General features: G+C 42.0%; 1 protein-coding gene across 8 annotated transcripts in view; it reads left to right on the plus strand.

The window, feature by feature from the left end:
- Positions 1-22,832, plus strand: part of KCNMA1 (potassium calcium-activated channel subfamily M alpha 1) — a 701,659-nt gene that overhangs the window by 649,879 nt on the left and 28,948 nt on the right. For all 8 annotated transcript variants that reach the window (XM_063102675.1, XM_063102667.1, XM_063102668.1 and 5 more), the window contains 2 exons: positions 17,223-17,336; positions 22,075-22,205. In XM_063102675.1, coding sequence (XP_062958745.1) covers positions 17,223-17,336; positions 22,075-22,205 — 245 coding nt within the window. The remainder of the gene's footprint in view (positions 1-17,222; positions 17,337-22,074; positions 22,206-22,832) is intronic.

Raw genomic sequence — 22,832 nt, forward strand, 5'->3', positions numbered from 1 at the left:
CAGTGTGTGAGTACAAAAACATGTTGGCTGCAGAAAGGTTTTATAAAACATCAAGGGCTGCACTTTGCAGTCAGGTTTAGTCATAGCATACATGGTTTCTGGAACAGACAACTTGGGTTTGAATCCCAGCTCTGCCTCTTACTAAGCCTGAACAAACTGTTTAAGCTCGCTTTGAGAATACTAATTGCACCTGGATTATTGAGGTGCTGTGAGAATTAAGTGAGATGCACCTTTAAGTGAGTCGGGAAAAGTCACTCCTTTCTCAAGACATGTTATTTCCATCTGTTGAAAAATTATCACAATGTACTGATTATATTTGGACAATACACTTTTCTGCCATCTTCTAGGAAAAAATTTTGTAATAAATATGTAAATATACAATGTCCATGATATGATTAGCTATTGTACTGTGCCCAGCCTTCACAACCATACATGGTAACCCTGAGTAAATGGATGTAAAGTACCCAGTACTTAGGATATAGTTAGAGATCAAGCAATCTTAGCTATTTCTGTTATTAATATTATTGGGAGAGTTTTCCCATTTTCTTTTCATTGCTCCCCACCTCACCCCCCTCCACCACACACAAAATGGCAAACCAGGTAGGGTTATCCATTTGTATTAGAATGGATGTATGCAGAATGTTGACTCTGCTTATCATAAATACGCATAGAATACAGATGATGCTGGAAGTCAGGAAACCTTTGGGAGATGGGCAGTCCAGGTAAGGTAGACATACAGAAGCCTTCAGAGGAGTTGAGGAAGAACTGGGCAGATTGACAGTGAACCCTGGGGTTTTGCCCTCAGTAGACATGCTAGCATGGCAACACATTTTCAATCTATGGCGATTGGTATTATGGCCGAGCTGTGATGTTCAATGAAGTGACACCATTCCAGAGTCGCTGTTGGCAGAGTAGGACCCATGCTACTCCAGCTAGATGATAGGTGGCACCTGGATTCACTTTGTTGTCTCTTTTTCTTTTTTTTCCCCCTCAAAAGAGTAATTCTGACCCTCAGTGGAGAGACTTGCAGTATTTTAGTTTTTAATTGGGGGAGAGGTCTTGGACCCCTTTAAATATCTAATAAAATGATTAATCTTCTCTGTGTCCCTCCGCCACCTCCCCACAGACATAGGAAGAAATATTTGCATACAAATTCAAGAGGTTTACCTAGCCCAGTGATTTTCTCCCCCACCAGTTTTATTGAAGTATAATTGACTAATAAAAGTTGTATATACTTAAGGTGTACAGCATGATCGTTTGATATGCCTATGCATTGTGAAATCATTACTACATTAAGTTAATTAACACATCCATCACCTCACATAGTTACACTTTGTGTGTGGTGGCAGGGAGGTTAAGGACACTTAAAATCTACTCTTAGCAAATTTCAAGTATACTATACAGTATTAACTATAGTCACCATGCTGTACATTAGGACTCCAGAATTTATTCATCGTATAACTGAAAGTTTGCATCCTTTGACCAACATCTCCACATTTACGTCCCCAGCAGCCCCTGTGAACCACTGTTCTACTCTGCTTCTATGACTTTGACTTTTTCTTAGATTCTACATGTAAGTGAGACCATGTGGTATTTGTATTTCTGTTACTGGCATATTTCACTAGCATAACGTCCTCCAGGCTTATCCATGTTGTCACAAATGGCAGGAATTCTTTCTTGTTTATGATTGAATAGTACTCCATTGTGTGTGTGTGTGTGTGTGTGTGTGTGTGTGTGTGTGTACACAAACATATACATACCACAATTTCTTTATCCATTCATCAGTCGGACACTTAGGCTGTCTCCTTATCTTGGCTATTGTGAATAATGCTGCAGTGAACACGGGGATACAGACATCCCTTTGAGATACCGATTTTATTTCCTTTGGGTGTATACCCAGAAGTGGGATTGCTGGATGGTATGGTAGTTCTATTTTTAATTTTTTGAGGAACTTCCATCCTGTTTTCCCCAATGGCTGTACCAACTGACATTCCTACCAACAGCATACAAGGGTTTCGTTTTCTCCACACCCTCTGCAACACTTGGAATCTTTTGACTTTTTGATAATAGCCACTCTATGGGTGTGAGGTTATATCTCATTGTGATTTTGATTTGCACTGCCTTGATGATTAGTGATGTAGAATATCTTTTCATGTATACTTGTTGGTGACTTGTATGTCTTCTTTGGAAAAATGTCTATTCAGACTACTTGCTTTTTTGCTATTGACTTGTATGCGCTCCTTCTGTACTTTGGATATTAACCCCATATCAGATATATGGTTAGCAAATGTTTTCTCTCATTCTATGGCTTGCCTTTTCATTTTGTTGATTCTTTCCTTTGCTGTGCAGAAGCTTTCTAGTTTGATGTAATCACACTTGTTTATTTTTGCTTTGTTGTCTGTGCTTTCGGTGTCATATCCAAAAAATCATTGCCAGGACTAACATCAAGGAGCTTTTCCCCTGTGTTTTCTCCTAGGATTTTTACTGTTTTAGGTATTACATTTAAGTCTAGTTAATTTCAAGTTAATTTTTGTATATGGTATAAGAGAAAGGCCCAGTTTCATTAATTTGCATGTGGATATCCAGTTTTCTCAATGCCATTTATTGAAGAGTCTATCCTTTCCTCATTGTGTGTTTTTTTGGTGCCCTTGTCAAAGATTAGTTGACCGTATACGAGTGGGTTTATTTTCAAACTAGAAATAAACTTAGCAGCACGTTATAATCACCTGAGGAACTTTTAAAATTCTCCAAATGCTCAGGCCACACCCCAGAGAAATTAAATCAGACCCTGGGATAGGATGCAAGTTTCAGTGATTCCAACAAGCAGCCCAAATTGAGAAGCACAAACCTATCCTCTTCATTACCCAAGGAAATCATCTCTGATCCTCCTATCAAGGCTGCTCATTCACTAAAGCTTGAATCTCCACGGAACTGACAGCTTCCAAAGGGTGACTGCTGGGAAGTTTGGAAGGCATATAATGGATATTATGAAAATGCAGGGTATATGAGAAATGAACATTGATTCACAAACTTTTACATGGTTCCCACGCCTTATACATCCTGATCCAAAGAGAGCAGAGAAAATAAAACAGGGAGTGTCCACTTGAGAGATAAAGACACGAGGGTGCAAGAAGTTCTTTTAATGCTCAATCAGCACAGGAAATGGAAGAATTTTGATAATCAGTCAGACCATGGGTCCTAAGCAAAGAAGGTAAATAATGAGAGCATCAGGGTTGAGGTTTCACACTTAATCTATAAACCTACTTTTAATAGGCCCCTAGGTGATTATAAATTCACAGTGGCTTTCTTTTTATTGGGATGATATGGGGCCGCTCCACATTTCTAAAGAGAGCCCTTTCTATTATGCAGGTGTGTATTTATTTATTAATTTATTTGCATTTAGGATACTGAGGAATTAAAAAAAAATACCTACTCTTTTCTACGAGCATTAATTATATACTATGCAAAGAAGCAATTGCCTCTGTGTTTATGAAATATTAAATCAAAATGCTTCCCGTTCCCACATGTCCCAGAGATAAGTACAGCAGTATTTTGAAGCCCCTCTTGGAGCTGTTTTGCCTGCAAATTTATTGTTTTATCTCCATTTTCAGAAAGCCCTGTTTTCTGTGAAGTATAGCACTCTAGGTAGTTTTTAAGGCGCACACTCCTCTGGAGTTGCCTGTGTCGGCAACAGCTCTTATGTAGATGGCACACGAGGGATGGCGTGTTGATCAGCCCCTTTAAGATGACAAACGGGCAGAGCGTGTTATTGTCTTTGATTGCACGCCTTACATCATCTGTATGTAGGAATAAGGGGGCCATACTTTATCTTTAGCCATTTTATAAATATTTAAGTCCTTATAGTTGCCTAAAGATATTAAAGCATATTTTACAGTAGTCAGAATATAAATATTATATATAGCACAAGATACCAAAGTAGTTTAATGAATTCATAATTTTCTGCTCACATTTATTGGAATGTGTTTTATGTTCCAAAAGTTCCATTTAAAGAATAAGATACCATTCTGTTCCCTGACAACACACCCAGCGTTGGCCGGCCTTACGGGCAGGGCCTCAGTTCCAGCCTATGAAAGCTTCCATTAGGGAGCTGGGAGGCAGGAAGTTGGGGCCCTGGGATGTATTTTCTCAATCTCTACTTTTAAAATATATATAAATAATTTTTTGAATAAACAGTTCTGGTGTTCATTTAAGTCATACAGCATTTCAAAGGGAAAACCTTTTATAGCCCCTTTCTTCTATTTCAAGGAGATTAACTCAAAAAACCTAAGTCAGAGCACTAAAGATGAAGTTTGCCGTCCTCATGCCTGCCCCCTCCAGCTCCCTTTTGTAAACGGGGATGCAGGCTCTATTTGCCGGGTACAGTTGTGATTCAGGGTCTTGATTTGGACAGTGACTTCCCAATGCGTTCTGAATATTTCTCTTTAGTTCCAAGTTGCTTTTTCTTTTTCCTATGTACAAGGGGGTGGCAGAGAGAATATTACCACATCTCTTTTCAATTTTCCAGTGAAATATAAAGACTTTCCTCTTTAATATTTCACAAAGTTTCTCCAGCTCCCAGCGGGAGTCCATGCTGGGTAATGTTTGCTAATTACCAACAACAAAACTAGACATACACCGCTGGTAAATTACCTGACCCTTTCCATTTTAATGAGACAACAAGGATTTTGCGAAGTGATGTTGTTTCACTGGTTAATGGTGTCAGCAATGTTGTAATTGTGGGTTGAGACACATTAGCTGAACAGCCACACGTAGAAAGGGCTTTCTCTCAAGTCCTTTGGAGACTAGAACCATATTATCATTAAGCTTTTGTCATTTGCATGCTGCTAATCACTTACTTTATTATCTTGCATATCCATTGTCTTTCTTTAATTGCTCTTTAAATTAAAATTAAAAATAGTTCCAATGCCCACAATGGCTGGGATAGCATCTTGATTATGAAGATAACTTCAAGGAAATGAAACCACTGGTAATACATTGCCAGGATTATGAGAGTCCCACAGTTATGTACTGCGCCTTCAGGCCTCGGGGGCCTAATTGTGGTAGTTTCTCTTCCTTTAGCCCACACTGTTTGTTTAATAAATGGTTATTTATGGCATTTTTGGCCATTACAGCAACTTTAGCGAAAGTACATCCTTCTCATTGTTTGGGCACTGAAGTTTCATTCTCTGGGCAAAGGTATAAAACTGAATTGAAAGGCAGGATTTGCACATGAGCTCGTGAAGGTATTTGAAAGATTCCCATTGCTAGTTTATTCTGCACAAGCTTACTTTTAAAATTTGGGGTCATGAGAGAGACATAATCTTCCGAGCTGAAAAGGGCCTTAGAGTCATCCCCATTTTACAGGTGAAGAAACTGAGGACCAGACCAGTTGTCAGGACTGTGATCATATAACAGCAAATGTACCCATCTTGTCTGTTAGCAAGTAGAATGGATGCAGGAATTGTTGAGGGAGAGTCATGCCTTAGGGCCCACCTGTCATGCCTAGAGTTGTGATGTGCAAGCTGCGTGGTTGTCATTGTACAATGTATTAGTGTGTGTCTCTCGTATGCATATGTCAGGGTGTGTGTTGATACAGACTATGTGTTAGGATACTAGAAAGAGAGCCTGTGTCCTCCACTTCCTTAAAAAAATAACCCCATGGATGACTCTGTAGTTGTTCCTGAATGTTGAATGACTAAATCCAGAATTATCACGGTTCCAATATTGTGTGTGATGCACAATAGTCAGAAGGGATCTGGGGAATTTCCTCTGCGTCATTTTATAGATAGGAAAACCAAGTTTGAATAAGATGTTGAATCCCTTTACATTCTCACAGAGAGTCAGGAGTTAACTTGTGGCTAAAACCCACTTTCGTTTCTCTGTCAGCCCTACAACCCTACTGTTGATACATGACGATAAGTAAGAACTCATAAAGTGCTTGCTCTGTACCAGGCACTGTTGTACGCAGTTTACCTGTATCATTATTATTAACTCACGTAATCTTCATGACATATTACTCCCACATTTTACAGATAAGGAAACTGAGACTTTGAATTTAAGTAAATTGCCCCAGATCACAAAAATAGAAACCGAAAAAGGCAGGACTCAAGCTCAATCTAGCTCCAGAGTTTCAATTCTTAAACGTGACATCATGGCTCATTTCTGATTGTGTTCAAAGGTTATTGATCGTGCTGTAAACAGTTTCTCAGAATCAAACCCTCCTTTAGTGAAGATGCATGTGTGGGAGCGGGAGTGGAGTGGTGCCTGACCTCCAAGATCCAAGATTCCAGTTACTTATTTATCTGCCAGCATAAACATATATGCAGGAAACACTTTAACACATAAAAAAAATAAAATGCTTTCTTTTAAAGGACTGTGAAATGTTTGGAACCTCAGCTGTTATCTTGGGCCAGGCATCCTGTCTCTAGGACTGTTCAGAGACAGCTGGCTGAAAACTGTCGGTGACGAGACTCTGCTTTTCCTGAATTGTAATGCCTTGGATCATTCGGCAAATCCATCTTTTACAGCTACTTAATTTTCTGTGCACTTAAGATATGGATGTTTTAGTTTACTCGTGATTTCATAGCTCTGGTTTTTGCTACGCTGGCCATTGGTTCATATTAAACCAAACAACTGGGGCCCATTTGGCATTTGGTGCCTTAAATGTAAAAGGACATTTGAACTACATGACAAATGCTGAAAAACAAAGCCCACAGCACTGAGGACATAAAGGAACTGTTTATAATGAAAAGGTGGTTACGTTTTCAGTCAATCTATCACTTTAATGAGCTCTTTGCATTTCTTTGATTAATGTTCACAAAAGGGGGAGAAAAAATTGATGTCATGGAAACAAAATGGTATATAGTCTTGGCAGCACAAGGGGCGATTTCTGTGTGTTTTATTAGTATCCACTTCATATCACTGTCTTGCAATGTATATGTCTGCATTTTCCCTGGCATAGTAAGCCTCTAGTTTACTGGAAATGTGATCTAGCATGAAAGAGGGGGATCCCATGTTAGCGGCAAATCAGCCTTTGTCCGCTTGTGGTGGCAGGGAAGAGGGAGGGTCTCAGAACCAGGCGTTAAGAATAAATAATAATAAAGAAGAAAAGATTGGCATAGTCTCTGCCATATTGAAATGAGGAATCCAATAGGTATATGAAGATAAAAAAGAGAAAATTAAAGATGCTTAAAAACACTTGAACATTAGTATATAATTGATAACAATTCATACATTTTAAAACAGTGAATAAAGGGAATGGAAAAATGCAGAGGAAGACATCTTCACGAAGTTACTAAATGCAGGGAGAGGAGTTAGTCCAGGAAGGCTTCCTGGAGGAGGTGAAGGAGGGGCAGGAGCTGGGTCCTGAAGGAAGTGAGTCGGGCGTGGTGGATGGAGCAGGGGTGTGCATCAGCAGGCGCCACTCTTGTCCTGTGTTAGAAGCTGGCTCGGGCTGCTCCTGCTTTCAACTGTGTGCACGGAGTACTGCGGCTTTTCACGGGCTCCTCTGCCACCTTTGGGCTGAGAACGAGTGGCTTTTATAGAATATGGGCGGTTGAAACGACAGAGAATTGGGAACCCTGAGAACTCTCCTGGGGCCCTGTTCTTCTAAAGCCCCTTTGCTCTGTAACCTTGGACTGGTCACTTCCATCCCAGCTGCCAATCAACGGGGTGCTCAAGATGACCTTTCAGATACTTATGATCACCAAGGTGTGTCCGTCCACCGTGGAAACCAGCCGCTCTCAGGCTGTAGAAATCACATAAGGTTTTGAGATTTCAGGTTTTTTTCTTCTATTAATTTATGATATTTAATTTTTTTCTCGTTGGACAAATAAAACGTGTTCATTTTATAAAATCCAGCAACTCATACTCGTATAAGCAAAAAGAGGAAAATACACTTTCCCTGTAATTTTATCAGTCAGACATAAGAGAGTTGACATATTGGTCTTGTTTCCATAGGTGTAAATACTTTTCCCTCAAAAAAATAGATGTCATGTATTAGTGTGTGACTTGTGTTTCTCCACGAATATTTTGTTACGATGACCATTTTCCTGCGTCGTTAAGTGTTTTAATGCATAATTTTGGTGGAGGAATACTAAACATAATCAGTTTCCTAGAGTTGGACTTTCGTGTTGTTTTCAATTTAATATTGTTACTTAATAACAATGAATGAAGAAACTTGTAGCCAAATCTTTAATATAAGGAAATTATGGCTGTACACGTATTTTTCAAAGTGAAATTGTTTAGGCTGAAGGATAGCTGAAATCTTAAGTCATTTGATTTGTATCGACAAAGTGAGTATGTCTTACTTTTAAATTGTGAGATGAACTAGGAAGAAGGAAGAAGCACTGAAAAATTGTGGAAAATGCAATATGAGAGCACGAGTTCTTGAGCAAATGAAGACATCAGACCCAGTGAACGTTAGGTTTCTTTCCAAATCTGTAGTTTTAGTGGTTTTTGAGTCGTGACTAGCTTTGTCCTCTACTTCCTTCTTTTCTTTCTTCCTTCCATGAACCAAACCCCTCTAAGAGACAGATATTAGACGTTCAGCTCTCTAAGCTAATTTTAAGGAAAGACACTGTTTTCTTGGAGAGATGACTCTTGCACATATATCTGCTTCATGTGTGTGAAACTTGTCTAAATGTTAAATCTGTCTTAAAATGTTTAATGCGCAAATAGCTATAGAGAACTTTGGTAGGTCGGTTGGTTTAATTTGCTTTGGTTTGGGTCAGACCCCAAAATGCAAACTCTAAAAAGGATGAGGTGTTTTATGCAATGGGTGGAGCCAGCTCCCCAAGGCGCTAATCTAATGCAGTCTTTAGAAAAAATGTACCATTAAAGGAAAAGGAGAAATTGGTAAAGGGACATGAAAATCAACTACATTGTGTATTAATAATTTTTTTAAAAGCCAGTGTAATTTATTGTAAATAGAAAGAAATGGGGGGAGGGAGTGGATATTAACCCAGGTCTTGTCCCTCCCTGGTCCTTGGAAGTGAGCATGAGCCTTTGAATGAAGATGCAGTCCTGTGTTGCTGTAGAAAACCAGACACGCATGAGCTAATTCACCAAGAAAAGAACAGAGATTTTTCTCAGTTGCTGTACTGGTTGGGACATTTTGGTGCAAGTGAAAGAAACCAAACTCAAAAAGGCTTAAATAAAAAGAGAGTCATACAAGTGGGGTGCCGCTGTCTTTAGGCACAGGAGCTTGCACAATGTCAGAGCTCTGCCTCGTTCTCCACCTCTTTGATTCATTTGCCCTGTGGCTGACGAAATGGTCACCAGCCGCCCCATGTGTACAGCCTTCTGGCTTTGCAACCACAGCATCTTTCATATCTTTCACATAAAGTCCTGGGGAGAACTTGGATTGGCTTCAGCTGGACGGGGGCAGGCGTATCTCTAAACCAGTGATGTGGCCAAAATGATGAAGGACTATCTTGCTGGTCCTGTGCAGTCAGACTGCCTGGCTGCATGTTGTCACTCCTGCGTCCAGGGTGGGGACAGGACTGGGTTGCCCCTCCCCCACCCAAACACTGTGGAATGGGTTCCTCATGTGGAGAAGGGTTGTTAAAAGAGAGCAGGTAATAACCGATACCAACAGATAATAACAGATGAGTGGTTCCATGACCTTGGGTACAATAACTTCTCCTCTCTGAGCCTCAGTTTCTTCGTTTGCAAGATGAAGGGATGGATTAGAGGATGTTGAAGGCTCTTATATCTCTAATGCAGAGTGATTGTTAAAGAGGTTAAAGAGATCCACTGGTATGGTTTAGGTATCACAGAATTGTTTATTTGTATGGTTTTCAAGCTCTGACTTTATGCTCTGGGCAGGGGACAGTTAACAGCTCCAGTTTCTCTACCAAACCCTGGAGTTATTTGGCATAAAGCAGATAATCACGCAGTCAAAAATTTGCGCAAGAGTCTCCCCTCTTCCCTTCTCAACAATGACCCCCAGCACCCTGTTGGTGGCTACTGCCACCTCGAGCTCCTGGAAAGTGGTTGGTTGGAGCAGCCTTTGGGCAGTGTCAGGAGAAGCTGCCGCCCTGGTAAATAATCATTTTTAATTGAGTAAGCGTGGTCATCTGCCCACCCGTCCTGACTCCAGACTCCAACTTTGCAGGAAGACACTGAAAACTACCGTGAAAAAATATTACAAGGGTAAACTAAAGTTATTCCTTGGCTGGATTTTTCTTACAGTCTTTTCCAAAAATCTATTTCCCACATCAATCCTGTGAAGGAGGATTTTTCCCTACAAGTTAGAAGGCACTTGTGCTTCTATACATGGAATTTTCTTTACTTCGACTGCTGAAGAATTTGTTGGAATACATACTGCTAAAATGACTGCCATGGCTATTACTGTAGTTGCTCTGGGGAGCTATTCAGATGCCTCATTTATTGGAGCTTAATAGATTAAAAGTCCAAATTGAGTCTCATGATATAAGCCTAATCAAGTTCTAATCTGCATAATTTTCCCATAAGCAGCAATGGGAAATTTGGATAATTTATGTTTCAGCAGTTGCCAATCATGTGTTAAACAGCATTGTTGCATTTACTTTTCAAAATATTTTTATTGATCTTCACTTCATCTGACATTTGGCTTTGGGACTTTTTTCCTCCTGGCATTAACAGGAAATTTAATTCATCTTATAGATGATGTAATATGAGATGTTTCTCTTGATTTTAACACGTCTTTATAGATCATTTTTAATGGGGATCTTTTCCTTTTACAACTTTCTATTGAATACTGTCTCAGCAAACTTAGATGACTCGGCCTAATTTATTTCCCTAGTTTAACGTAGCATATGGATTTCTAACCATCATTTATATGCACACAATAAAAGATAATTTGGCCCGCCATTGGAACCAATTCCTTTATGTTAAATCTATGGGGGTGGGGGAAGCATTTACCTTCCTTTCTCCGTCTATTCTAAGGGAGGTGATTGATAAGAATTTCCATCTCCCTCTCTGCCTGGAAAGGCTTGGGGATTTAACGAGGGAAGATTTAGAAAGTACTTTGTGTTTCCCCCATGGAAAAGTACTGTAATAAAGCATTTATTATATGTACTGAGTTGTGCATGCTGCTGCACCCAAGCAAGTTAAGCATAACTACTATGGGTCCCAGTTGTTATCTGCTAGTGTTTAAAAGCGAAAACAATAAAAAGGGTAAGACTGGCTTGGGCTTCAAATTTGCCTGCCAGGGTTGGCACCTGGGAAGGAGAGACCATCACACAAGTAGGGGATGCAGCAAAGTGTGCGATTGTCTGTGGACTCTGAAGTCAGGCTGCCTGGCTGTGGCTCCCAGACCTGCCACTTACCAACTGGGTATGCCTGAGCAAGTTACTCAGCTGCTCAGGATCTTGTTTTCCTCTTCCACAAAAAGGAAATACTAACAGTCCTTGAACTCATAGGGTTGCTATGACGAATAAACGAGGTGACCTATGCAACTTAGCACAATCTGGTGCATCGTACAAAGAAATATGGTGTGGTGGCTTAGAGGAGACTCTGGAGCTAGTTTGTCCTGGATCCAGTGTGAGATCTGCTAATTCCTAGATGTGAGCCCTGGGGCAAGTGGCTTCCCTTTTCTGTGCTTCAGTTTCCTCATCTGTAAAATACTAGCATCCACGTGGGATGGTTTGGAGAATTAATGTTATTAGATGAATAGAATTTACTACACAGTAAGCACTCGGTCAGTGTGGGCAATTATTATTATTTTTCTTGAAGTTCTATTTCAGCCTCCCTCACTCTTCTTCGTTCTCAAATGTCTTCAGTAGTCTGGATCTAGAGCATTCTTTCCTTTTCTTCGAGCTACATAAGGACCATGACATCGAGCATTTCTCATTTTCTGATGCACTCGTGTCCACACCACCCTGGAACCGTCTTCTAGCTGTTCCCTCTGGTAGATCTTGCCTGAGCCATAGCTCTGCTTCACCTGTAACCACACGGTGGCTCTTCTAGACACTGCGTGTGCATGCAGGTATGCATACAGTAGGCATCCAAAACAATTCATTAAAAAATAAAAAAATGAAGCTTGGCGATCTCCTCGTTATTCCTGTCTTTCCTCTTGCACGTCTTAGGAATACGACAAGTGTTTGTGTTAAATTCTTTAATGCCGAGCCTTCTTAAATGAAATAACCATTACAGTCTGAACATTTCACTAAAGTGCACTTGACCTTCCTGTAGCCTCCCTGGCAGAGGCCCGGTGCTGCCAGCCCTCGGAATAACCAGTATCATGAAGAGAGAACATCAGACACTGGTGATTTTGTTCAGCCGAACCCAACAGCCGTGCATGTGGTCAAGAACACAAATGTTGGAGAAGAATGAGGAGAGTAGTTAGAGCCACTTCAGGAGCCTGAGAAACAAAAGAGGAGAGTTTGTGCTCCTAAATAATTAAGGGAAGTGGGAGATTAGGTCTCGAAAACAGAAGGCTCCAGAGAGATTCTGCAGTTGCTGTAAGGAATTAAGAACCTTTCTTACCTGAAGACCGGTCACCAGTTTTTCATCATACCTAAAGAAAATCCAAGCCATCCCCATATTTGAACTCCTACTTCCTGAGATATTTTTGTCTGAATTTTTATCACGGGACTAATCTGATTAATGTTACAAAAATATATCCACAATGCTCATTGCCTTCTCATTAATTTTCTAGATTTTTCTCTATGTAAAAATTTCCTTTTTTTATTCATTATGAATATTCATGGAGTACAAAGTTGACCACCACTTACACCCAAAAATTCTTCTAAAAAAAATCTACCAAATGCTTCCTCAGTTCTTTATTTCTAGGAAAGGGGTGTTGATGGGTACTGTACCTATCCACAAATATTTATTATGTACCTAGTAAAATGTTAACATTGTTAGCCAGCAGTTTTGAGTACTTGCTTCCTACCAGGCCTTGTACTAAATGTTTTGAATGTGTCGTTTCATTTTATCCTTACTGCTGCCTTATGTAGGAGGTATTTTCGGCTTGTAGATGAAGAAACAGAGCCTTGGAGAGAGTCTGTGCAATGCTTACAGTTACATGGCTAATAAGTGGAGGAGCCAGAATTTAACCCAAGGCATCTGACTTCAAAGCTCGTGATCTTAACTATTCCGTTCTATTTCTTCTCTATGTGCCAGGTATTTTGTAGACTATCTGGCAAGTTCAAGGAAATAGAAAACCCAGTGTCTGGCCTCAAGTTCTTATACAGCATATGGAATGAGGATACTGGACATGAGATAATGTTGGTCAAGGCATTTATGCCTGATGCCAAATGAATGAAACAGATAATGGAAGTCTATCACATCTGTTGCTACAGATTGGGATGGGGAGGGGCCTTCAGTTTAAGAAGATCGGGTAGTCTTTGGAAGTCATTTCTAGCACAAAACTTGCTTCCCACAGCCATTTAACAGAGAGCACTCGGGACACATCTAAAGAATCAGGAGCCCATCTTGGCAAGGGCTCAGGCTGTAGATGATTTAAACTCGCATCTTTTCTTGCTGAGGACTTATTCCATCTCTCTTATGCTGATATTCTTAGGCTTCTCTTTTTTTGGCCAAATACACAGTGGTTTCTAAAATTAATTTCCCGAGTGATAGTTTAACTAATGAAGGGAGCATTTCCCTGTTTCACCGCTCTCTAGCTTTTGATTTTTGAGCTAGATTCCATTGCCAGTGCTTTCAGAGCATTGTTTTATGCAGAGGGTCTTAAAGAGCAACCAAAGATGTGTCCACTGCTGCAAACAATAATGGGGTGGGGGCAACACCATCAGAGGCCTGCATGCCATGTGGACCTGCCCTTTATCAACTGCAGCTATGATGAACATGATAGATGCATGGAAGGCCAGGTTGTCTTGTCCGTTTAGAGGGAAGATGTCTGAATTTCTCTTCACTCCGAGGTCATTTAAGGAACCTGGGTCAGCCCTGCTATTTCAGAGTATGTTTCCATATTGGGACCCCTAAGAAAGAAACAATGCTGATAAATTCTGCTCGTTTTAACCCAAGTCTACATGAGGGAAAAAGAGGAAATCTATTTTCATTGTTGTTGTCTTTTGCTTTTAAAAATGTGTGGCTAGAAAAGTAGTGAAATAAAAGAGGTGTTATCATTGCTGAAGTTTTCTTGCCATCAAAAGCACCCTGTTCTTGGGGTCATGCGTGAGGGAGAGACTGACCTTCCATGGAGAGATGTCTTTGGACAGCTGCCTTAGTTTGTCAGTTACAGATACTAATGGAACCAGGTTTGGCGAATGAAGGGTAAAATGGAATATGAAAGAGGCCTATGAAGGAAGCATGTCATTTCTAAATGAAAGTTTCATGCAAAGGAATTGAGTCTTTTCACAGCTGAAAATGGAATCTTTAAATAAGATAAAATAAAAGGATGCGTTGGCTTGTTGTTGCAGGTTCTGTAATGAAATACAATTTTCCTAATACCGTGTGACCTGCATTTCTCCCTGCTTTATGGGTGCTATTCCTTGACGTACAAACCCATATTTTCTCAAGTCAGCATTTGATGATGGATGTCAAAATACAGGCCATGTATTATGCATATAGCATTACCGATTTAAGGTGTTCACTTGTCAAGTTGAAGAAATTCAAAAACGTCATATCCACTGAATCTGCACAGCTGTCACTTGCAGTTTTTCATGCTTTTGAATGAAACTTCTGATGAAAACAGTTTAGTTTTCCTCTTCGCTATTCTAGGTGAAGAAAACAGCCAGCATTTAAAATGCATGTTCTTGGCTATGTGGTTGGCTGGAAAACACACTTTCCAAAGTTTAGAAAGATGGACACTACAATGTCACTCAAAATGACTTAGTCTGTACATGGTGTATTAGTATAAAGAATAAAATTAAGTGCAATCAGGAATAGGTATTAAGTAAAACTTTTTTCTTTCTGAAAGTATGGCACTTGATATGAAATTTATGCACAGGAGAGCAGAAAATAAAAAAAACCATTTTATGTTTTTCCAGCGTTTTGTGCACTATTCGCCTCCAAAACAACTGGCTATTATTGAGCACATGTCATTTCATTCCTGATTCACACGTAGCCAAATGCCAGATTCAACCCAATCTCGTCACATTACTAGGGAGTGAGTCAGGAATCTGGCCACATAATCTATTTGGAATTTTGTCCTGGGAAACATAGCAGGTGACTTTATATCTATAAGTCCCTAATCATTGATAAGCCCATGTAGCAATCCACCAAGGGCAAAGAAGAGAAACCAAAATGCATGAGAACACCTGCTTGTCCTGCAAGGAGGGGGAGCAAGCTGGGCCTGGCAGCCAGCATGGAGCGGAAGGCACCACCTGCCATATGCCTCACTCGGAAAAATTAATTCTCACCACATGACTGTATGAAGTAGTTAAGTTTCTCATATTTATGTGTCTCTATGCACATCCTTAAACATGCCATCATTCAGCCTAGCTGGGATGATTTCTCACTGTCACTGAGCTTGAAGTTATGGTTGGTCCAAGCTCATCTTGATATCTACTCGAGACTTGGGCCTGAGACCCAAAGAAGCCCAAATTGCAAAATCATAAGCCAAGCAGGCTGCTTTCCAATTTTACCGCATTTGTGTTTACCTTATGAGGTCTGTGTTGGGCACACTGGGAAGTTCGCGTGGTTCACCCTAATCAGGTGGCATATGCATCAGTCAGGAGGATCTTAGCTGCAAGCAGAGAAAACTCAATTTGGCTTAAACAAAAAGAAAAATATATATATGTGTGTATATAATATTGTTTGTGTACGTATGTATAAATATATTATTATATTGTGTGTGTGTATATATTTGATATATATGTATGAAAGTGCTCCAAAAAGTTCATAGAAAGACTGGTATTATCTTTTAATTCTATATATATCTCATACAGTAAAAAATTCTGAGATAGGATGGTTCCAGGACTGGTTATCTCAAGAACTCAGGACAGTTCTTTCTCTCATTCAACTCAGCCAATATTGTTAAGTTAGTTTTGTCCTCAGCTGGTTTCCATCCTGGTTGCAAGATGACCGCCACAGTTCCAGGCACTACAGGCACATAAAACAATGTCCAATAGATTAAAAGAGAATCTCTTCCTAAGTATTTCTTCTTAAGAGCAAGGAAACACTTCTTGAAAGCCCCCAAGCAGACTTCTTCCCACCTTGCATTGCCCAGAACCTCAAAATCCAGGCCTAAGTCAGTCACTGACAAGAGGACAAGCAACCAGTGGGTTGATAACAGTCAGGATAAGTTAGGTTATGCTGTGGTAACAACAACAACAGCAAACAAACAAATTTCAGTGACTTGAGGCAGTGCGGCTTTATCTTTCACTCACTTGGAATGCTCTGTGGGTCTGGGCAAGTGCGCTGGGCACTGTCCAGCCTTCATCTCCATCATAACCTGTGTCCTCAAAGTGGCCTGGGATGAGAGAGATGGCAAGTCACATCTTTGTACCAGAAGTGATATGCATTTCTCTGTTCACTTTCTATGGGCCAGGGCATTTCCTATGTCACATGGCCATATCCAACCTCAGGAGGACAAGGTGCAGAGCAGCTAGTCCTCCCATGTGCCTTGAAGGAGATGGGAACCGAAATCTGTGCAGGATAAATGATTAGTGTACAATCTGGATTTCTAGGGAACTATCAAAGTGAGTTAGAATAATATATAATTGTATTAGTCCATTTTGTGTTGCTATAACAAAACACCTGAGACTGGGTAATTTATAAAGAACAGAGGTTTATTTGGCTTACAATTCTGGTACAGCTGCATCTGGTTTGGGCCTCAGGCTGCTTTTACTCATGGTGGAAAGCGGCAGGCTGCCAGTGGGTACAAACAGATCATATGGCGAGAGGAAGCAAGGGGGGAGGGGAGGTGCCAGGGTCTTTTAAACAACCAGCTCTCACAGGAACTAATAGAGCAAGAACTCACTCACTACACTCACTACCCCCTCCCACACCCGTCAGGGAGAGCAGAGAACATTAACCCATTTGTGAGGGATCTGCCCTCCATAACCCAAACAGCTTTCAAAACTGCTACATTGGGGACCAAATTTCTATGAGTTCTGGGAGGAAAATACATCCAAACTCCATTAATAATGGTCTCTTATTTGCCTTTCTAGAAAGTAACTCATCAGAGTTTATGCTGGGAGTGTTCATTGTTGACCTGTAAATAATGCATAAGCTATATTTTGGGGGTTGTATATGTACCCTATATTCTCAATATTTCCAGATTTTCCACTGCTCTGATATTTCTTCCTCCTCTCTTTTCTTCCTCCCAGGGTTCACACCTCCAGGAATGGACAGGTCCTCTCCTGATAACAGCCCAGTACACGGGATGTTACGTCAGCCATCCATCACGACTGGGGTTAACATTCCCATCATCACTGAACTAGGTAGGGGTCGATGTCAGCTTTGGGGAGATATTTTTGCCCTCTTTTCCAGGCCATTCAGGATATGAGGAGGTTGGCCCATTTCTTCTTAGTCCTTTTAGCTTCATAGGCTCCATGTGGGTGGGAGGAGGGGGGTTTGGGGGAAGTTGGAGAGAGGTCTGGATAGAAATATGGCAGCTTACTCAGAGGGACAACTGATCTATCCTTCCTCTGGGATGAATAGACAGTTTCCTTCATGCTGGTCCCTGTTTTCAAAGGAGCATGAGATGCTGGATTCGAGATTGGGGCATAACTTTGGAAAGGGAGAGGAAAGGAGGAAAGGCTTAGTGCATGGACTTTTTCCAGTGACTTTCACTGGAAGTACCTCTCTCGAGCGTTCAGTCTGGAGAGCTCTTATAATCTGAACCCTCCACCGACATACAAAGTCTCAGGTCTAAGCCAACCCCATTTTGAGAACTGGTAGAAGCACTGGGTAATGTCTAATAATTCTGTATTTAATCTACCCTAATTGACCTTCTCAGCCAAAGGCCACTTTCAGCGAATGCTACTCTGTTCCAAAAAATGATGGGGTTTTGAGGACCATGACCATTGGCCAATGGGATCCAACTTCTAATCTGGCCATGGCCCTCCCTGGTGCCATTTGTGAGTCTGCAAAACTGCTGAGTGGCCTTTTCCCCCCCCACGACAAGTACAAATCATCCATGGTCCTGGGTCCCTTTACTTTAGAACGTTTTCTCTGTTATTCCCTCACTCTTCTCTTTTTCTGTACTTTCCTCCACTCCCTTTCCCCAACCCTTAAATGCCGTATCCAATTAGCTAAACCGGGCAAGTTGCCTTTGGTATCAGTCAATCAGGAAAAAAACAGTGGGACGCACATTCTAATGATAACAGAACTGGGTAAGAAGCACTGTTTTCTTTCACATCAGTATCTCCTTTTGTTCTGTTGTTGGTGTCTCCAACTATCATCAGCTTGTTTTTTATTTTACCAGCTGTGATGGAAAGGCTACCCCATGGCACTGCTTTGAATGTGTTTTATTTGTGGCTCTGGTTGGAATCGACTGTCTTGTTCTGGCCTTTCTTAATGATTTTTTTCCCCACACAGCATCAGTAAACCTTTGATCACACCCATCTGACCTGGCAGTTGTTTCCAAAGCATCTTTGCTCTAATTCATTTTCTTTGGCCCGAGCCTTTCTTTTCCACGTGTCCCCCTGCTCCCCCACCTCCTCCCTTGTATTCCTCTTCCAACACCCTGTCAGTTTGACTGACACATCTTCACAGCTCTCAGAGGAAGTCAAAGGAGAAATATAAAAATTTTAAGATAAGAAACCTAAGATGGTGCCTTCCCTCCAGCTGTTTATTTTCCTTTATTCTGACTTTATTTGCCTTTTTTTTTCCTACTAGACCCTTTCTCAGAAGCTCTGGTTCTGAAGCCATAAAAGCAGCTGGTTCCTAGGGGACCCTTTTGTACTAAAACCAGGTTTCAAGAAGGGTGCAGATGAGGTTAGCAGCCACTGAGGCACAGCCCTGTCCTCTGACCCCCAGCCCCCTGGGCCAGAGCCTCTCTGGGAGACCCACAGTGGACTCATGTGGAAGAGAAAGGCCTCTGGTCGTGACTGCATTTGTCAGACCTTCCCACGGTTCCCCACAACTTGGTTCATGACTCCGTGAAGTGTGCCCATCAGCAGTGGGTCTCAGAACTGGGGATTGATCTTCTAAATAGAGACAGCCAAAGTGCTGCTTGGCAGAGGAGTGGATTGAGAGGTAGGAGCCCCCGCCTTCAAATGACTCACAAATGAAACGAACACTCCATTCTCTTGGCCCAAAAATATATTTCAAAATAATAGAGCAGGCTTTTAACACAGGAATCTTGCTTGTGAGGTGTCTAGAAAGCAAGGAATAAATTGTCCACCATTCAGCACTGCATTATTGTAGACGTAGCTATTTATCAGGACACATTCACTCAGGTCAAGGAGGATCACACTATTTTTCTGTTTGCAACCATAGGAGAGGTGTCACTTTCATGTTTAGTGTAGTTGGTTAAAAGCCTAGGCTTCTGAATGGCTCTTCTCTGAACTGTAGGGCCATGGGAGATACAGGGAGATCATATGGCCCAAACCTCTGGCTGGAAAATTCATCCAAACATCTCCATGTCAGAACCTACAGCAGCATTTCAGAATCATCACTGACAGGCATTTATTTTTCTATTTGAAATTCATGTGGTGCTGACTGATTAGGAAATCTTGATTTGTGATTAGCAGAAGAGAAAGAAAAAGCTTAGTGCCTCGGATCTGAGGCAACAATTCAGGTATCTGTCTAGTCCTGCACCAGATCTCTCCTCTGTGTTCAGAGGACCTTCCACGTGCTCACCGCACCGCCCTTCCTTCTGACTTACGCCCTGTTTCTCTAGTAGCCATACCACGTCCTCTGGCCACTTCACCTCCCCCACCCCCCGCAAGTGCTTACTCCTTACCTACATGCTCTGAGATGTATTCTGCTTTACATCAAGCCAGTAAAACGTCTTTTAAAAGACAGAGGGTACCAAAGCCAAACAAGTTTTTAAACTGTCTAGTATATTGTAGACTTCATCTACTTAAAGACTCCCAATTGATGTCAGCATGGCAAAGGTTCCTAAAAGCCCCACAAGAAAGAACTTTGGAGGAAGCTGTTTAACCCATTTCTCAATCGTATTTGACCACATAAATTTTTGGATGATTATGTGGGTGCGTTGGAAACAGGCTTTGGGTAATGCCAGCTGCTCTCTATCTGAGACGGGTTTCCCAGAGCAGTGTGCAGCATTTTCACTGAATCCCGTTGAGTGCCTTGGAGTTCTTTTCCAATGACCTGAGTCCCCAGCTCACTGAAAAGCTGGAGTCCTCCCTCCCTGCTTGGATCCACTTCTCCTCCATGTCTAGTACCAATGCTTCACCATCTCTTGAAGGGAAGCAACAGCGACTGCTCCTTGTGAGTACCGACGTGCACACCGTCAGCAGCTCTTACAAGTCACTAAACCCACACTCCTCTGCGTGTGGCCTCCAGTTTTCGTTTTCTGATTCACAAAGCAGAAGGACTAAACTGTGGCCCACAACATGCCTTTACACCAGTGGAGGGAGGGGAGGAAAAGCTACCACTTGAAAGGCTCCTGAGCCAGATCTTCAGGGTTTTCTTGAGAGAGGCAGAGGGACACGGGGCACTTTCATCATGTGATGGGTTGACAGACATTTAATGTCAGAAGGGAAATCTTGATGGCAGCTAACATTTATCAAGAACAGGACATGATCCAGGCGCGGAGCCAAGCTCACCAGACGCGACCTCCTAGGAGCCTCCTGACAATGTCCTGAGAGAGCTGCTATGATCCCCCATGTAACAGAGGGAGACTAAGGTGTAGAATGGTGAAAGGCTTTCCCCAAGGAGTTGGTGACAAAGCCTGGTCTCAAAGCCCAGTTGTCAGAACCTGGGTTTGGGGCTTTCACCTTCTAGCCTGCAAGTCAAGTGCTGCTGAGGCAAAGGGGACCCAGATGTGATCAACTTTGGAAGCACAGAGCGAGGACTTTCCCCCATTAGAATCTTTCTCTAGGGAAACAAGATGGTGTCATTTAAAAATAATTCCATGCCTAGCCTTTTATGCTAGTATCATTTATTCCGCCTCATGCAATAAACAAACAAAAGTTAAAAGAAAAGTTATCAAGGAATTTACTTTAAAAATAACTCCAGGCAAGAGAACTAGCTGTTGATTCTTTTGGAAAGGAATCAGAGAAAGGAAACCTCATCTGTTCTCTTCCTGAAAGCCCAATAATTATTCCAGAAATCATGAGGGTCCCTCACCTCCCTCCACCCAACTTTCCCCCTTTTACTTGCTCTGCAAAACCGATTATTTCTAAAGCCAAGATGGAAATGGAAATTAATTTGTCATTTAATTTTTAATCAGTTAAAGACATCTGAGTGACGTAACTTACCGGTCTGCATGTGTGTATGGGAGGAGTCCTTGAGGGATCCTCAGATGGAAATGAAATAATACAGCATCCAGTGCTGCATCTGCCTGAGCACAGGCACAGAACAGACTGAGCTGTTTAGAAGGGGAAGGGGAGAATGTGGGTGTCCATGCAACTCTGAATGCAGAGTGGGTCCTTGTCAGCATACGGCAGGAGACAGCCTGGGACCCATCCCACCTAGGGGTTCCTGCGTATTAAACAGAGCCTGTTGGGTAAGGGTCTGAATTCAGGGCCTGGGAGCCCAGCCACTGCCTAGGCCCATCCCCAGGGCAGGCTGCTGTGGGTCATGCCTCAAGGTGAAGTCCTTGCTATTTGCCTTTGCTGTGCTCCTAGTCCATTGCTGTGTACTCTCAATAGGTTGCTTTCTTTTCTTTGTGGCTAAGTTTACCATCCCAGCATGGCTACTCATCCTTGAAACATGTCCATCATCTCTCAAAGGACTTGGCTACCAAAAAATGCTCCAGGCTGTTTTACGGTAATCATGCTAAAACTATACCAAAGGGCGGGCCAGCAAATGTCTGCTAGTCCTCCAGCAGCCTGCCGTGGAGCACGCCTGCAGTCTCAGAAGCTTAACCCATCACACAGGAGCAGTCCGTTGAGTCCCGCTGCCCCCCACCCCAAAGACCCATCTACATGTTTTTATTTCCTTTTCAGTGACTTCGGTGTTTCTAAACCAGCAGCCTGGTCTCTCTCTGGCTTCGCTGCCTGTGTGTGGTCTTTGCAGCTAATTCTTATTTTACACTTTTTCTAGTGAACGATACTAATGTTCAGTTTTTGGACCAAGATGATGATGATGACCCCGACACAGAACTGTACCTCACGCAGCCCTTTGCATGTGGGACAGCATTTGCCGTCAGTGTCCTGGACTCGCTCATGAGCGCGGTGAGTCAGCCCGCTCCCTCCTCCCTGCTCAGCAGGTAGAGGAAGCGGCAGTGGAGCACCCCAACTCTAGAGGCACTGGGCGAAGCTTTCAGTCTAGGAGGGGATCCCAACATTAACCAAACCATTGCACAAGTGAGCATTTGATATACATTCCTCAAAGTGCAAAAAAGCAAAGAAGGCTATGAGTGAATGCAAAGGTACTTCCAAAAGTTCATGGAAAGTCTCATGTTGTCTTTTAATTCTATTTTTCCACAAATTTTTTGAAATACCCTTGTATAGGTGGGCACTGGATCTGGTCTTGGGGATCAGAGAAAGATTTCCCAAGGAAGTAATATATATTTTATGCTTAGATCTGAGCCATAAGGAGGGAGACTTTGTGGGAAAGAGTATTCCCTGAAGGCGAGGAAATGCAAAGGCCTGGTATTGGGGGGAATCCGATGCTCTCTAGGAAGGCAAAGAAAGCCTGTGAAGCAGGACCACGATGAGAAAGGGACAGGGGAGGGCGAGGCAACGTGGGACCTGCAGGACCTCGAAACCCATGCGCATGGATTTGGTCTTTTCCTTTAAAGTCATGAGGAGGCATTGAATGGTGTCAAGTTGGAGAGTGATGCCGTCGGGGTCATGTTT

The sequence above is a fragment of the Cynocephalus volans genome, chromosome 7 (assembly GCF_027409185.1).
Source record: "Cynocephalus volans isolate mCynVol1 chromosome 7, mCynVol1.pri, whole genome shotgun sequence".
Taxonomy (NCBI): domain Eukaryota; kingdom Metazoa; phylum Chordata; class Mammalia; order Dermoptera; family Cynocephalidae; genus Cynocephalus; species Cynocephalus volans.